Source organism: Dendrobates tinctorius, unplaced genomic scaffold (assembly GCF_039654945.1).
Source record: "Dendrobates tinctorius isolate UK_male_01 unplaced genomic scaffold, ASM3965494v1 ptg000084l, whole genome shotgun sequence".
In the NCBI taxonomy this organism is placed as follows: domain Eukaryota; kingdom Metazoa; phylum Chordata; class Amphibia; order Anura; family Dendrobatidae; genus Dendrobates; species Dendrobates tinctorius.
Genome location: NW_027361752.1, coordinates 51571122 through 51589654, shown reverse-complemented (window position 1 = coordinate 51589654; position 18533 = coordinate 51571122). Strand labels below are relative to the sequence as shown.

The 18533-nt window shown below is 42.3% G+C and overlaps 1 protein-coding gene across 2 annotated transcripts in view; it reads left to right on the top strand.

Annotated features, from left to right (window-relative positions):
• DSCAM (DS cell adhesion molecule) overlaps nt 1-18533 on the top strand; it is a 609674-nt gene that overhangs the window by 564408 nt on the left and 26733 nt on the right. For both annotated transcript variants that reach the window (XM_073584700.1, XM_073584699.1), the window contains exon 31: nt 12352-12549. In XM_073584700.1, coding sequence (XP_073440801.1) covers nt 12352-12549 — 198 coding nt within the window. The remainder of the gene's footprint in view (nt 1-12351; nt 12550-18533) is intronic.

The following is an 18533-nucleotide window of genomic DNA, read 5'->3' as shown; positions in this document are numbered from 1 at the left end:
CTAAAGAAATAAAGAAACAATGAATAAAATTTAAAAACAAATAAAATTAAAAACAACCACTGGTGAGAAGCATGGGAGATACAGGGTCATGCGGACACAATAAAAAGGAAAAAGCACGAGAATAAACGTCGGTATACAGTTATACATCCTCTTATGTCAAAACCAAACATAAGGAGAAAGGAACCACTGCAGTTACCCACAGGAATAGGGGGTCTTGTATAGACTTATGTAGAAATTCATATAGATTTGTATAGGGATTTATAAAAATGGGGTGAAACTCAGAAATTCTTTAAGTCCTCTCGGGCTCATGGTATCCAATTGGACAATCCATTTCAACTCCATTTGCCCGAGAACTTTTTTATAGTCACCCCCCTTATAGCCATATGAAGTGCATCAATACCCCTAATTTTTAACAGCCCCGCATCACAGTTGTGGTGCGCCCGAAAATGTCGGGGAATGGTTTTAAGCTCCAATGGATCGGACACAAACATGGCAGGCACCAATGTCCCGCACATGTTCACGTACTCGCACCCTCAGCTCCCTGGTGGTGAGACCAACATAAATTTTAGGACACGGACATGTGGCGTAATAGATAACATTTGACGTACCACATGAAATCCGATGTCTGATCTTATACTCTCTTATACCATCCGAGGAGCTGAAAGTGGAACAGCGCAAGACATTGGCGCAAGCCAGGCAGTGTCCACATCTATAATAATAAATGCCCTAAGCAGCTTCCGGTTGTAACAACTTCCGTCCAGTTGTAACCGGTGACGTCACCGCACACCTCTTTCCATGTTAACCCTCAACACACACACTCCTCTCACCTTTCACCATCTCCACTCACGTCCACTCACTCTTTCACTCCACATACGACCCTTTCTCTCACTCCGTCTCTCATACTCACGCCGTCATCGCCGCTGATCCACGATCCCCGACATCTTCTTCCGCCGGCGCCATCCTGGATCCAGACGTCCTCCATGCCGGCGACATGTTCTTGCGGCGACGCCATTTTGGATCGGCGAAATCCCGCGATACTGAAGATGGCATCGCCGCAAGAACATGTCGCCGGCGAGGACGACGTCGGGATCCAAAATGGCGTCGGCAAAAACTCGCGAGATTTCGCCGACGCCATTTTGGATCCTGTCGTCGTCCACGCCGGCGACATGTTCTTCCGGCGACGCCATCTTGAGTATCGCAGGATTTCACGATACTCAAGATGGCGTCGCCGCAAGAACATGTCGCCGGCGTGGACAACGTCTGGATCCAGGATGGCGCCGGCGGAAGAAGATGTCGGGGATCGTGGAGCAGCGGCGATGACGGCGTGAGTATGAGAGACGGAGTGAGAGAAGGGGTCGTATGTGGAGTGAAAGAGTGAGTGGAGATGGTGAAAGGTGAGAGGAGTGTGTGTGTTGAGGGTTAACATGGCAAGAGGTGTGATGCTATCGCATCCTCCCGATGCGATAGCATCGGGCCATAATCTAGTGTAAAAGATCCACAAATCGGGCCATTGGAACCAAAAAAGTTCTTGGGGGTAGGCACATAGTGACTCCGTACCAATAAATCGCTCAAATTTCTTGAGCGGCATGGCATCATGGATGGGGTGTGCCCCAGGGCGGTCCTCAAGGATGGATCTGTCTCCAGAATAGGCCAGTGTTTTTGTAAAATGGTGCACATGTTGCGCCATTCGTGAATATATGTAGAGATGAACCGTATAGGTCCCTCTCTACTGTACAGGCCATTCTTCTTAGTTGATTGTAGAAGGCCACTGCGTGGGGTATGTCGCGCCCTATTATATTCCATCTTTACATACCTGCGGTTATTTTTTAGTATAAAGGAAAGCAAACTATTATTGGTCACTATTCTATGTAATTTATTGGTGTTTTTTTAAAGGTTAATGCCTTTAGTAAAAACATCGACCCAAACGATCGGCTCTAGCTTTATTTCATCTGGCCACACTTTTTCCCCACAGTGGCCACTACAGTTGGAATGTAGTATTGCATGACTCCTATTTAAATGATTGGTTAACCATGTAACTCGTGGCCTCCAGAGCAGAGACCACCCTTACTTAGTATCTCTCTGCTCTAACTAATAGAGGGGATTAGATGGGGCATATAGAAGGGTGATTATGAGACCACCCATTTTATTTTTGGGGAAAAAAAAATCCCTGAAAGTATTGAATCTATAATATGTCTGGTTATTCCAAGTAGCTTGTCAATTGCAGACACTTTACAATTCTGTATGCAGCATTGGCTGTGACTAGAGAACGGGAAATCGGTTTCTTAAAAATAGCAAAGTATATGACTCACAGTCATTGAAAATCTTAATCAAATGTTCAAAATCGGAGCTGCACTTCCCATTTTGCAAAGAAATCTTTCTCGCATCGACTCTTCTGTGCCCTAAATCCCTATTTTTAGATGCTCGTTATTTATTTTAGAGAAGAAAATCCTTCAGCTAAAAAAGAAAAAAAAAAAACCACTTCATAAACTATGTATAAGGTTGTTCTCAGGAGACATAAGAATACCACAGCGGGGTGCGAAGAACCACAGTTGGATAATAGGGCAATTGGGGTAAAAAGCCATATTATATCTGACGGCGCTGTCTAGCCAGGCTAAAAATACACCGGCCGTCTCTGCGGCAGACCTGACATTTACAGACGTGAGGGAATTCTCCGAGAGCCGGAGCAAAGAGTAGGACATAAGGGAGCGGAGGACTGATGAGAAAGCCGCGGTGTAGGGGAACACTCCGGCGCTGTCGGCACATATATCTGACATCCGGACTCTACGCCTCGCGGACACAGATGTGGATGTCGTGATGCTTGGCCTCTCCAGGGAATGACTTTGAGATTATTTATTGTTTAGTTTATTAAATTCTAAATCGTATTTTGTAAAAAACAAATAAATAAATGGCGTCATTACCCATAAGCCTGAGGCAAAGCTGGGCATGGGATCATAAAGCATTGTGACACTCTCTAAGGACAGCCCTGGAAAGTAGAATGTAATGCAAAATATAAGTCATTCTTTTTCTATTTAGGGTATGTGCACACTTTGCGGTTTCTGCTGCATTTCCGCAGCGTTTTTGGCTCTGCAGAAACGCTGCAGATTCTGCTGCGTTGTACAGTACCTTTATTTCCTATGGAAATAAAAAAAAGCTGTGCACATGCTGCGTTTTTTTCCGCGCGGTTTTGCTGCGGTTTACAATCCGCAGCATGTCAATTGTTTGGTGCAGAAACGCTGCGGTTTTACACCTCATCCATTATGAGGTGTAAAACCGCAGGGCAAAACCGCGGAAAAAACGCAGATAATCCGCAGATAAACCGCAGAAAAACCGCAGCACTTTGTCCTGCGGATTTCCTGCGGTTTTCTCTACAAAATCCGCAGAGACTAAAAACTACGTGTGCACATAGCCTGAGTCATTTCTACGTTCTAGTAAAGCTGGGTGACCACAAATATGGCGGCCGGTAACTACGGGGACTGCATTACCTGCGCTGCTGCACAGATACTGTAGGTAATGAAGATTTAGGTGAAAGACTATCAGGTTGATGTAATGACAACTATAGTCGGTGTCACCAAACTTTCCGAGATCCTGATAAGTGAAAAAAAAAAAAATTAAAACTTTTTTTTAACTTATCCTATACCTATTTTTAACCTATCTGTAATTTCGGCTATTAAACTCCCTTTATATCGAGAGCTGCATTTAGTATCCTGTTAGAATCGGCCTGACCACTCAGGTTAGCTGCACATACAGAGGCATATAAAAGTTTGTGGACCCCTGGTTAATATTACTGTTATTGTAAACAGTTAAGCAAGCTGAAGATGAAATGATCTGTAAAAGGCCTAAAATTAAAGGTGACACATTTCCTTTGTATTTTAGGAACAAAAAAAAAAATTGGCCTTTTTTCATTTTAAAAATTACAAAAAGTAAAAAGATCTGATGCAATAGTTTAGGCACCCTTGGTGATTTGTGTGGTGCGATAACTTTGACCAAGGTTTCAGACCTTAATTAGCCTGTTAGGGTTATGACTTGTTCAATATCATTATTAGGAAAGGCCAGGTGATGCAAATTTCCCAGATTTTTAAAAACAGAGCCCCCTCTAACCTTGTACCAAAAAAATAGCAGTCATGGGTTCTTGTAAGCAGCTGCCTAGCACTATGACAATGAAAATGGTGGAGGACCACAAACCAGGAAAAGGCGATAAGAAGCTAGGAAAGCGTTTTCAATTTGCCCTTTCCTCAGTTTGAAAGGTACCGTAATTAGGATATGGTAGGTAACAGGAACATGGAAGTCAAGAAAAGGTCTGGAAGACCAAGCTAAATTTCTGTGAGAGCTGCTCGTAGGATTGCTAGAGAGACATGTGCACAAATATGGCCTTTATGGAAGAGTCATCACAAGAAAACCTCTCCTGGATCATCATCATAAAATTCAGCATCAGAAGTATGCAAAAAACACAAGTCCTGTGGATCTATGAGGTTAAACTAGGGGAAGAGTCCTGAGGAGATAATTTGCATATTCCCAGTGCCTTCTGTGAAAAGTAAAGAGTCTCTGCGAGCTCAACGATCACTGGATTTTGGCCGTTGCAGCTGAAAAGAGGAAATCGGTAAACCGCGCGCCGATATGTTGGCTCATTTTTCATTGCTTTGAAATCTCTAACTATAACAATATGGAAGAGGCCAGGAGCCATTTGGTGAGCTGCATTTCTTGCTACATGTTCACAGACTTACCAGTGGAAAAGCCAAACTTCACATGCCACAAATGCAAGCTTGTGTCCCTGTTGGAGGAAAAGTTGCAAAATCTCGAAGAGAGGTTAGCTACGTTGAAGATCATTAAGGAAGGTGAAGAGTTCTTGGACAGAGCAGAATTATCTCTTCATGTTACAGAAAGAGAAGAAATTCGAAGTGCACCTGAAGAAACAGAGGAATGGAGACATGTGACCCAGAGAAGCAGGAGGATCAGGAGGCAGTCAGCACCCATACTGCTCAGGAACCAGTACCAGGCTCTCACGCAGGAAAACGATGAAGAAATACATCAGGATAAGACTTTGCCCACAAACAGCAACCTTGTACGCCCTCAGAGTCCTCCTGGATGGAGAAAGAAAAATGTTGTGAAGAAGAAACGGAGAGTGGTGGTCATGGGGGATTCCCTGTTGAGAGGAACTGAGGCCGCTATCTGCAGACCGGATATAACTTCAAGAGAAATGTGCTGTCTTCCAGGTGAAAAAATTAAAGATGTGTCTGACAGGATATCAGGACTCTTCAGACCTACAGATGACTACCCATTCCTGCTACTACATGTGGGGACAAATGACACCGCAAGAAACGACCTGGAAACCATCTGCAGAGACTTTGAAGACTTAGGCAAGAAAGTGAAAGAACTGGGAGCGCAGGTGGTCTTCTCTTCCATCCTCCCAGTGGATGGCCATGGAACAAGGAGGTGGAAAAAGATTCTGCAGGTGAACAACTGGCTACGTCGATGGTGCCGTCAGCAACGATTTGGATTTCTGGATCACGGAGTGAACTACTTATACGATGGACTACTTGCTAGAGATGGGGTGCACCTTACAAAGACTGGAAAGCATGTATTTGGAAGTCGCCTTGCTACACTTGTAAGGAGGGCTTTAAACTAGAACAACGTGGGAAGGGAAGCAAAAGGCCAGAAAAAGCCATACACCTGACAAATGCTATTGAGAACTCTGCTATTAGAAGTGGAAAGGAAGAAAAAAGACAAAAGAATCTAATAAAAATATTGGAGAAAGAGAAACCAATCACAAACTAAAATGTTTCTATACTAATGCACAAAGCATGGGCAACAAACAAGGAGAATTGGAACTACTAACACAGGAAAAGAAATATGATGTCATTGGAATCACTGAAACTTGGTGGGACAATACACATGATTGGAATACAAGACTAGAAGGATACAACTTATTTGCAAGAAACAGACTTTATAAAAAGGAGGAGGTGTCGCATTATATGTTAGAAACGCGTATATCTGCACAGAGATTGAAGCTTCAGAGACTGGGAGTTCTGTGGAAACTGTTTGGGTAAGAATACAAGGACAAGACAATGGAAAGGACACCATTGTAGGCATTTATTACAGGCCGCCTGTGCAAGCTGAAGATATGGATGAACTCTTTATGCATCAAATGGCCTAGTTCTCCAAGAAATATGACATAGTTGTCATGGGAGATTTCAACTATCCAGACATTTGTTGGGAATCGCTCTCAAGCAAAACTAACAAGTCAAGGAAATTCTTATCCTCTCTTGATGACAACTTTATCTTCCAAAAGGTAAGGGAGAAAACAAGGGGAACTGCTACCTTGGATCTAATCCTTATAAACAGGGAGGAAATGGTTGAGGAGGTAACAGTGGCTGGGACCCTAGGAGGTAGCGACCATGCTATTTTAGAATTTTGGATAACTAGAGGAGGAAGACCTGTGAAGACTTAGACGTCAAGGTTAGATTCAGAAAGGCAGATTTTAAGGGATTCAGAAAGAGAATTGGAGGGATCCAATGGCTGGATATTCTTAAGGACAAAAATGTCCAGGAAGGATGGGAAATCTTGAAAAATGAAATTCTCAAAGCACAATCGTTAACAATTCCGAAAAAAGGGAAGAATAGGAAGCATTTAAGGAAACCAGGATGGATGAACACGGAACTTAAGCACATGCTAAAAAGGAAGAAAGAAATGTTTATCAAATGGAAAGAGGGAGGCATATCTAAAGAATATAATGCTGTCTGCAGAACCTGCAGGGCACAATTCAGATTATCTAAAGCTGACAATGAATTGAGGCTTGCAAGAGACATCAAAAGCAATAATAAAGGATTTTGGGGATATGTCAAAAGTAAAAGAAAAGTCAAAGATGCTATAGGATTTTTACAGGATGAAAATGATGAAATGGTAAGACAGGATGTTGAGAAGGCTGAACTTTTAAATTCCTATTTTGCATCTGTTTTCTCTCAGAAAGGAAATGTAACATCAACTATTCTTCACTGTCCTATTAAGGGAATAGAAGAATCCTGGATATCTATAAACAGAAATATAGTGAGAAAACACTTAGCTAACCTAAATGAATTCAAGTCTCCAGGTCCAGATGAATTACACCCCAGAGTATTGAAGGACATAGCAGAAGAAATTTTTGAACCGCTCTCCATAATCTTTGAAAATTCGTGGAGAACAGGAGAAGTCCCAGAAGACTGGAGAAGAGCAAATGTTCCTATCTTCAAAAAGGGGAAGAAGGTGGACCCAGGCAACTATAGGCCGGTGAGTCTGACTTCTATACCAGGAAAGATCTTTGAACAAATTATTAAACAACATGTATGTCAGTACCTGGATAAGAATGAAGTGATTAAACAAGAGTCAGCATGGGTTTGTAACTAATAAGTCATGTCAGACTAACTTAATTTCCTTCTATGACAGAATCACTGATTGGGTGGATCAGGGAAATGCTGTAGATATAGTATATCTTGACTTCAGCAAAGCATTTGACAAAGTATCTCACACAATCCTTATTGAAAAAATGTCTAAGTATGGAATGGACAAGGCAACTGTTAGGTGGATTCATAACTGGCTTAGTGATCGGACCCAAAGAGTGGTTGTAAATGGCTTCACATCCAGTTGGAAGAATGTCTCAAGTGAGGTACCACAGGGCTCTGTCCTGGGCCCTGTATTGTTCAACATCTTTATCAACGATTTAGATGAAGGAATTGAGGGTAAACTGATTAAATTTGCTGATGACACAAAGCTAGGAGGGATAGCTAATACTAGAGAAGAGAGAGGATTCAAAAAGTTTTAAATAAACTGGAGAAGTGGGCAGCAACTAACAGAATGGTTTTTAACAGGGAGAAATGCAAAGTACTACATCTGGGCAATAAAAATGAAAAAAGCATATACAGAATGGGAGGAATAGGGCTAAGCAACAGCATATGTGAAAAACACTTGGTTATACTAATAGATCACAGACTGAATATGAGTCAACAGTGTGATGCAGCAGCAAAAAAGGCAAATGCAAATCTAGGATGTATTAACAGAAGCATACAGTCTAGATCACGTGAAGTCATTATTGCCCTCTACTCCTCTTTGGTCAGACCTCATCTGGAATACTGTGTCCAGTTTTGGGCGCCACATTTTAAAAAAGACAACAAACTGGAGCAAGTTCAGAAAAGAGCGACCAGAATGGTGACCGGTCTGCAAACCCTGTCTTATGAGGAAAGGTGGAAGGATTTGGGAATGTTTAGCCTGCAAAAGAGAAGACTGAGAGGAGACTTAATAACTGTCTACAAATATCTCAAGGGCTGTCACATTGCAGAAGGATCATCTTTATTCTCATTTGCACAAGGAAAGGCTAGAAGCAATGGGATGAAACAGAATGGGAGGAGACACAGATTAGATATTAGAAAAAACTTTTTGACAGTTAGAGTGATTAATGAGTGGAACAGGCTGCCACATGAGGTGGTGAGTTCTCCTTCAATGGAAGTCTTCAAACAGAGGCTGGACAGATATCTGTCTGGGATGATTTAGAGAATCCTGCTTTGAGCAGGAGGTTGGACCAGATGGCCCAGGAGGTCCATTCCAACTCTGATTCTATTTGGTCACAATGATCAAAGGTATTTGTGAAAGAAAAAGGGCACAGAATTTCAAGAAAAGAACATCTTTAACCATTAACCATGGGGGTGAATCAATCATGCTTTGGGGTTGTGTCACAGCCAATGGCATTGGGAACATTTTGGCGGTAGAGGAAAGAATGGATTTTATGAAATTTCAACAGTTTCTTGATGCAAACATAACATCATCTGTAAAAAACTGAAGATGAAAGGAGGATGGCTTCTACAAATGGATAATGATCCTAAGCATAGGGCAAAATCCACAATAGAAGGTTTTACAATGGCCCTCTTAGTTCCCTGATCCGAACATCATTGAAAATCTGTGTCTAGACCTCAAAACAGCAGAGGATGGAAGACGGCCCAGGAATCTCTCAGAACTGGAAGAATTCTCCATGGAAGAATGGATGAGAATCTTTTAGACAAGAATAGAAAGACTATTGGCTATCTGCAAAAATCATTTACAAACTGTGGTACATTCAAAAGGGGGTGTTAATAGGTAGCCACCATGCAGGGTGCCCAAACTATTGCATAGGCCCATTTTCCTTTTTGTAATTTTAAAAATGGAAAAGATTATTCATATATATATCCATATATACAAATAGGTTTGCCTAAAATACAAAGGAAAAGTGTCAGCTTTAACTTTAGGTCTTTTAGAGATAATTTCATCTTTAATTTGCTTAACTGTTCACAATAACAGTAATTTTTACCAGGGTTGCCCAAACTTTTACGTGCCACAGTCACTGGCAAAGTCCTGGAGGGGAGGTATGTTTCACTGAGGGTATTGTCTTCAGTGATAGCAACCTGGCAAATGCTCCAGCATAACAAGTGCTGAAAGGAGTTAATCAGCCATATTTAGTGCTAGGTTGATTGAACAGCTGTAGCATGGCAGGAGCGAAGAGGATAAATACCCAGCCTTCTAGAGCATTCAGAGTGGGGGTGGGCCTGGAGTTGCAAGCTCTGGAGCTGTGTTTTCATGTTAAAGGAAGTTGAACCTTTTGTTGTTTGTTCCTGAAGCGGGCGGGTTCCTGCAGCAACAAGGACTGTGCCATGCATTATGTTTTGTTTTCCTGTTAGGTTTGTTTTGCTAATGTTGCACTGGTTTGCACAGGATTTTTAATAAAAAAGTGGAAGATTTAAATAGACAGTGATCCTGTTTCTACCTCTATGTGCAGCCATGTGAGTCAATCTACCACACACTGTATAATATAGTATGATATGGTAAAATTCATTTTGGGAAATCACATTTTTTTTTCCATCAGATAAGTGTACATTGCCTTTTGCTAACATTAGATGTATTACCAGATTTCCCAACTTAGAAAAATAAGAAAGAGGGGCCCGGGCACATACTGCGTAACATGCCGCGGTAATTCCCTAACCTGTACTACTCTTTTACAGTTGTGGCCAAAAGTATTGACACCCCTGCAATTTTGTCAGATAATACTCAGTTTCTTCCTGAAAATTATTGCAAACACAAATTCTTTGGTATTATTATCTACATTTAATTTGTCTTAAATGAAAAAAAACACAAAAGAGAATGAAGCAAAAAGCAAAACATTGATCATTTCACACAAAACTCCAAAAATGGGCCAGACAAAAGTATTGGCACCCTCAGCCTAATACTTGGTTGCACAACCTTTAGCCAAAATAACTGTCCCCACACACAGTATGATGCCCCCGCAAAGTCCCGAACATGCATGGTATGATGTCCTCACAGTTTTCCTCAACACAGCATGATGCCCCCACAGCCGCACAGTACATTTCCTGCCGCACACACAGTATGATGCCCCCCACAGTCCACAAAATGCACAGTATGTTGTCTCCACAGTCTTCAACAAAATGTGATGCCGTCACAGCCCCTCACAATACATGTCTCCACAATATGATGCCCCCAGTGTCTCCTACACAAAGTATGATGCCCCCATTATCCACCCTACACTCACCTACACACAATATGTTGCCCCCAAAGTCACACCATATATGATATGATGCCTCCCACCGTACATTCCCCATAGTATGATGCCTTAGTGTCCCCCATGTAGTATGGTGTAATCACATCCACTATTGCAAGCGGTGGGAATTGGAGATGTTCAATCAGAGCTGTGAAATAGCCAGTACTACAATGCAACTATGTAGAGAGCAAGCAATGAGCATGCAGAGAGATGTGGAGTTAGAGCTATTAGATAGCCAGTATTATAGTGCACTGAAGCAGTAGAAAGCTGCTGGCAGATGGGAAGTCAGAGTTGGCCAGTACTAGTATGCACTAAAGCAGACACTGAACTAGCAGGACAATGCTTGTACTAACATCACTAACGCACAGACACTGAGCCGATAGGTTGGTGCTGGGAGAAGTGAAATCCAAGCTACTAGATAGCCAATAAAACAACGACACCGAACCAGCAGTGATGGAAGATGTGAAATCAGAGCTACTAGATAGCCAGTACTAAACTGCATCAAAGCAGGGACTCTGAACCAGCAGGAAGATGCCGGGAGGTGTGAATTCAGAGCTATTAGATAAGCAGTGTTATAATGTACAAAATTTCAATAAGGAATAAATTCTTGGACTTTAAGTGCGCTGCCAGACAGATTCAATAACCACACAAGGTTAAAAAAGTTAACCCTTTAATCCCTACGCGTTTCGAAGCATAACGCTTCTTCTTCAGGGGTTGATTTTTTTTAACCTTGTGTGGTTATTGAATCTGTCTGGCAGCGCACTTAAAGTCCAAGAATTTATTCCTTATTGAACTGTGGTGCGGTTCCGCTGTGGACCGTTGGACGTGCAGCAGGCTGACTTACTATGCAGGCTTTACTTTCTCTTTGAGAAGGTGAGTATAATACTTTCAGTAATTGTACATTTTACCCGGATAAGACCCTATTGCGCTTTTGTTTCAACCCTTTAGTGAATATAATGTACAAAATTTGAGACACTGAATCAGCAAGAGGTGCTGTCAGAGCTGTTGCATAGCCAGTACTACAATGCAACAGAGCAGAGACGCTGAACGAGCATGCGCAGGCAAGGAGATGTGAATTTAGAGCTATTAAATAGCCAGTATTATTATAGTGCCCAAAAGCAGAGACACTGAGTCAGTAGAAGGATGTTGGCAGATGTGAAATCAGAGGTAGCCAGTACTTGTATGCACCAAAGCAGGTACTGAAGCAGCAGGTGGATACTGGAAGGTGTGAAGTCAGAGCCAGTGCACCAAACAGATACTATGCCCCAGAGACACTAAACCAGCATGCTAGGTGATGTGAACTCAGAGCTATTAGATAGCCAGTACTACTACAAACCATAGCAGAAACTGAATCAGCAGCTGGGAGATACGAAGTCAGAGCTATCAGGTGGCTGTGAGAATTCTTTATATGTATAATATATACTGCAACCCAAGGTATTTACAGGTAAAGTAACTTTCTTAAAGGGAATGATTCAACATGTTAAATGGAGAAAATTGTAGAAGCTACAAATTTCCCCTACAGTGGCCGCTACAGGTCAAATTTGGTGTTACATCATGGCACCGTTCTATGTCCAGCCTGTTGTGGCAGTCGAATCGTTTTAGTTGCTCTTTGCCTTAATAAGAGGGGTTCAAGTGAAGGGGTAACATTTCTATAATATCCACAAACCCTGCATGTAAGAGTGAAACCTGTAAGAAAGGTGTTGGCCCCGTCACTAGTAGATGAGTTATGGTGCGTCAGTCTTTTCATTGCCACTTCCTTCCTTTATTTTCATCCCTTTTTTACCACTTTTTCTTTCTTACAGATCCAACCACTAGGAAAAACGCTAAAGCTGGTCCAGCAGCCCGCAATAGATACGCAAGTCAGTGGACACTTAACAGACCCCACCCCACCATATCTGCACACACGCTAACAACAGACTGGAGGCTGCCAACACCAAGAGCAACCGGATCAGTAGACAAGGAAAGTGATAGCTACAGTGTGAGCCCATCACAGGACACAGGTAAACTTATTTCTTTATGCTGGATAGTAGATATATCACTATTTGTATTTTTTCAGTTTAGACACTTTACTATAGTGTTGTAAATACACAACAATCACTAAAAACTTTGTGACGTGTAAAACGTAACCTTAAATGGGGCTTGAGAATTGAGACCCTGTTGTATTCCTATGGTCCCAACCCTCTTGAATTCACCCAAAACTCTGTAGAAGGTTGGATGTTTCCTTTAATTTCATTTTAGGTTCAGTCCCTGGGTGTATAATACAGTAGGTGTCCTTTGTATTTTGTTTTTTTTGCCTTCATCTAAAGTCACTTTTCTAAGCGTAGTCAGAATCCCCAATCTATTTGCAGTGGTCCGTTCCTCAAGACACGACATCATCCTGAACCATTGTGGATCAAACCACATAACAGACGCGCAGGGGTTCTGACTACATAAGTGGCTGCTTAGCAGTATAAAGCTTGGCAACCACAAAAAAAAAACCAATAAAGAACATTTCTTTCAAACTACAACTACTACTGCTCATCATCTGCATCTTCTCCCTTCCCCGAATTGAACATTTGCAAGATTTTGGAAGCTTTCGCGGTCAAATAGTCATATAGTGGGTTACATGGATGTGAGAGTCACACATAAGACACGCAGACCTCTCTCATGCCCATGACGTCAGTAAAGTTTTCCGGATCTGCGGCATCTGATGACCTACTGACATCATTCTCACCTCCGATGCCCGGCCCCTGCCGGCATTACTGATGCCATTTCTGTATAAGACCATCATACACTGCAGACACAGAAATCTGGAATTCTCCACCCATGAAACGCTTCTCCCTCAGATTCCTCCAGCCGGTAAATCTGTTATATTGCAGTTCCTATGGTAACTTCATTTATCAGCCCCTCCGACAAAACTCGATTAGAAAGTCTATTACCGGCAGATGCAAGATTATTTCTATGCATCTGAATTGCCTCGGACTCAATCCGCCGCGTATGATTTGATATTTTTTAAGGTCCGACCGCTCCTCCTGGCGCTGAAGACGGTTTTGTGAATGTAAATGTGATGGCGATTTCCCCATTGAAACACGTCCTAAGCCAATAAAGGGATTACAAGGAGCGGCCATTGATTTTCTTGTAAGCTACTTACCAGATGAGAAATTGCCTTAATATTAGCGAGGATGATAAAGCAATTAAAAACGGTATAGATTACGAGAGGCCGCGTTTACTGCCACCGCCCCGTGCGCCCGTATTGATTGCATTATGCTGTTTACTCGCATGAAAGTACATTGTGTTTTTATTAGGATGCAGTCGATATGTAGGATTCTGGATCACTAGATGTTCTGGACCGTCAGATGTTCCATGTTATTGCTCTGAGTAACCAGAACAACTCTAGTTAGGGCTCATATAGGGGGCAGCGGTGCATGCAAGGTCTGGATTATAGGCCTATTGGGACACTGTGCATCTTTGGGTGTAACCACCAGGGCCGCAGGCATAACATCTGTTTTGGGTCCCGGGAATTAAAAGAGCCCGGCTCTACAAATGGTGAGGTGCACATCTCAATGTCTGTGAAATATAAAAGGGTGTGATGAAAATTGAATGTGATCCCACTCTAGGTGTTAGGCCGGGGTCACACTGGCGAGGAATACGGGAGAGTGAGAGGCGCTAAAAGCACGCTTTAGACACGGACCAATGATTCTCTATGGGGTCCCTCGCACCAGCCGTATTTCTCATCCGTATTCTACGGTCCGTGCCAATCGCAGCATGCTGCGATTGTCAGCGTACTACGCCCGTAATACGCCAATGCAAGTCTATGGGTGCGCAAAAAATACGGATTACACACGGAACACACATGTGACCTGCGAGCAATACGCACCCGGTGTCTTTTAGCAAAGCCGGCAATTCAGTGCCTATACAGTAAACTCACACTGACAGGTTTAATAAAGAAACGAAAGAATAGATATTTACACATAGAATACATATATATATATATGCCTTCTATGTGTCTATATCTATTCTTTGGTTTCTGTTATAAACCCTGTCATAGGGCTCCATTATATGTCCATTTTGCAAGCCTGCGAGAAAATCTCACCATACGGATGCCATACGGATTACATACGGATGCTGACATGTGCAAAATACACGACCACACCTTGATTACGGATGACATACAGAGCACTGTTTAGGGGTCTGTCATCCGTATTACGCATGTAAAATACTGACCGTATTTTGCGTCGGTTAGTGTGACCCCAGCCTTACTGTTTTACTATGAAGTCACATACATTGGGGCAAAAAAGTATTTAGTCAGTCAGCAATAGTGCAAGTTCCACCACTTAAAAAGATGAGAGGCGTCTGTAATTTACATCATAGGTAGACCTCAACTATGGGAGACAAACTGAGAAAAAAAAATCCAGAAAATCACATTGTCTGTTTTTTTTTCATTTTATTTGCATATTATGGTGGAAAATAAGTATTTGGTCAGAAACAAAATTTCATCTCAATACTTTGTGATATATCCTTTGTTGGCAATGACAGAGGTCAAACGTTTTCTGTAAGTCTTCACAAGGTTGCCACACACTGTTGTTGGTATGTTGGCCCATTCCTCCATGCAGATCTCCTCTAGAGCAGTGATGTTTTGGGCTTTTCGCTTGGCAACACGGACTTTCAACTCCCTCCAAAGGTTTTCTATAGGGTTGAGATCTGGAGACTGGCTAGGCCACTCCAGGACCTTGAAATGCTTCTTACGAAGCCACTCCTTCGTTGCCCTGGCGGTGTGCTTTGGATCATTCTCATGTTGAAAGACCCAGCCACGTTTCATCTTCAATGCCCTTGCTGATGGAAGGAGGTTTGCACTCAAAATCTCACGATACATGGCCCCATTCATTCTTTCATGTACCCGGATCAGTCGTCCTGGCCCCTTTGTAGAGAAACAGCCCCAAAGCATGATGTTTCCACCACCATGCTTTACAGTAGGTATGGTGTTTGATGGATGCAACTCAGTATTCTTTTTCCTCAAAACACGACAAGTTGTGTTTCTACCAAACAGTTCCAGTTTGGTTTCATCAGACCATAGGACATTCTCCCAAAACTCCTCTGGATCATCCAAATGCTCTCTAGCAAACTTCAGACGGGCCCGGACATGTACAGGCTTAAGCAGTGGGACACGTCTGGCACTGCAGGATCTGAGTCCATGGTGGCGTAGTGTGTTACTTATGGTAGGCCTTGTTACATTGGTCCCAGCTCTCTGCAGTTCATTCACTAGGTCCCCCCGCGTGGTTCTGGGATTTTTGCTCACCGTTCTTGTGATCATTCTGACCCCACGGGGTGGGATTTTGCGTGGAGCACCAGATCGAGGGAGATTATCAGTGGTCTTGTATGTCTTCCATTTTCTAATTATTGCTCCCACAGTTGATTTCTTCACTCCAAGCTGGTTGGCTATTGCAGATTCAGTCTTCCCAGCCTGGTGCAGGGCTACAATTTTGTTTCTGGTGTCCTTTGACAGCTCTTTGGTCTTCACCATAGTGGAGTTTGGAGTCAGACTGTTTGAGGGTGTGCACAGGTGTCTTTTTATACTGATAACAAGTTTAAACAGGTGCCATTACTACAGGTAATGAGTGGAGGAAAGAGGAGACTCTTAAAGAAGAAGTTACAGGTCTGTGAGAGCCAGAAATCTTGATTGCTTGTTTCTGACCAAATACTTATTTTCCACCATAATATGCAAATAAAATGAAAAAAAAACAGACAATGTGATTTTCTGGATTTTTTTTTCTCAGTTTGTCTCCCATAGTTGAGGTCTACCTATGATGTAAATTACAGACGCCTCTCATCTTTTTAAGTGGTGGAACTTGGACTGTTGCTGACTGACTAAATACTTTTTTGCCCCACTGTAGTTACCTCTGCGCATTGTCCCTGCAGTGTCACTGTGTGCATTATCCCTGTATTGTGACATTACTGTGTACATTAGCATAGTGCTGAGACTTCACTGTGCGCTTTCTCTGTTCTGTGACATCACTGTGTGCATTATCCTTGTACTGTGACATCACTGTGTGCTATATCACTGTACTGTGACATCACTGTGTACATTATCCATGTACTATGACATCAATGTGTGCTGTATCTCAGTACTGTAACATCACTGTGTTCATTATACCTGCACTGTGACATCACTGTGTGCTTTATCACTGTACTGTGACATCACTGTGTACATTATCCATGTACTATGACATCAATGTGTGCTGTATCTCAGTACTGTGACATCACTGTGTTCATTATACCTGCACTGTGACATCACTGTGTGCTTTATCACTGTACTGTGACATCACTGTGTGCATTATCCTTGCACTTTGACATCACTGTGTGCTTTATCACTGTACTGTGACATCACTGTGTACATTATCCATGTACTATGACATCAATGTGTGCTGTATCTCAGTACTGTGACATCACTGTGTTCATTATACCTGCACTGTGACATCACTGTGTGCTTTATCACTGTACTGTGACATCACTGTGTACCTTATCCCTGTACTGTGCCATGACTTTGTGCAAGATTTCTGGGCGGTGACATCACTATATGCATTATCGCATTTTTCAGACATCACTGTGTGCGTTATATATGTACTGTACCATTGCTGTGTGTAGGATTTCTGTGCATTTTGCCAGTATAATTACATCTGTTTGTGAATCACATTGCTTCCACATTAGGAAGAGACAAAATAGCAATCGTTTTTTTGCCTTTTGTACTCACTGCTGACAATGGCCCCTGTGTGCCAAGGCCCCCATTACCAGCTTTGTTATGGGGACTCATGGTTACTTGAGCGTGGTGCTGATTCCCCTAGAATATTCTTATACGATCATGTACATTAGTCACACGTTCTGATCTTGTGGGATTACGGAATATCTTGCCTTTCTGTGCCTACAGCAAATTCTGCCCTGTGAGATTCAGGATACTTCTATTTAAAAGAAGCCAAATTAACCCTTTTACGACTTCCGCCATACTAGTACAATGAAGGTCACTTCCCTCCCGTTGATGTGGTCTCCGGCCCTGAGCCCACATTTTTCCCGGGACATCTGACATGTGCCCGCAATAGCCGCGGGTGGAATGGCAGTCCACCCACGGCTATTAACTAGTTAAATGCCGCTGTCAAACTCATTTAATCCTCCCACCAGTGAGCCCCTACACGTGATCGTGGGTTACCCGTTCGTTGCCATGACAACCAAAGGTCTCCTGGAGACCTCTATGGTTGTCAGTGCCGGATTGCTATGACCGCCGCCCAGTGGTCGGCGCTCATAGCAAGTGAGTAATTCTACTACATAGATGCGATCTGATCATCGCATTTATGTAGCAGACCCGATCGGGTTATGGCAGCTTCTAGCCTCCCATGGAGACTATTGAAGCATGGCAAAAGTAAAAAAAAAAAAAAAAAAATTTTACAAATATTAAAAAAATGAAAAAAAAATATAAAAGTTTAAATGACCCCCTTTTCGCCTCATTCAAAATAAAGCAACAACAAAACCTCCAAACATACACATATTTGGTGTCGCCGCATTCAGAATTGCCCGATCTATCAATAAAAAAAGGATTAACCTGATCGCTAAACGGTGTAGCAAGAAAAAAAGTCAAAACGCCAGAATTACGTTTTTTTTGGTCGCCGGGACATTGCATTAAAATGCAATAACGGGTGATCAAAAGATAAAGATCGTATCTGCACCAAAACGGTATCATTAAAAACATCAGCTCGGCGCACAAAAAATAAGCCCTCACCAAGGCTCAGATCACGAAAAATGCAGACGCTACGGGTATCGGAAAATGGCGCAATTTTTAATTTTTTTAAATTTTTTTTTAACAAACTTTGGATTTTTTTTCACCACTTAATTAAAAAATAACCTAGACATGTGTGGTGTCTATGACCTCATAATGACCTGGAGAATCATGATGGCAGGTCAGTTTTAGTATTTGGTGAACATGGTAAAAAAAAATCCAAAAAAGTTATGGAATTGCACT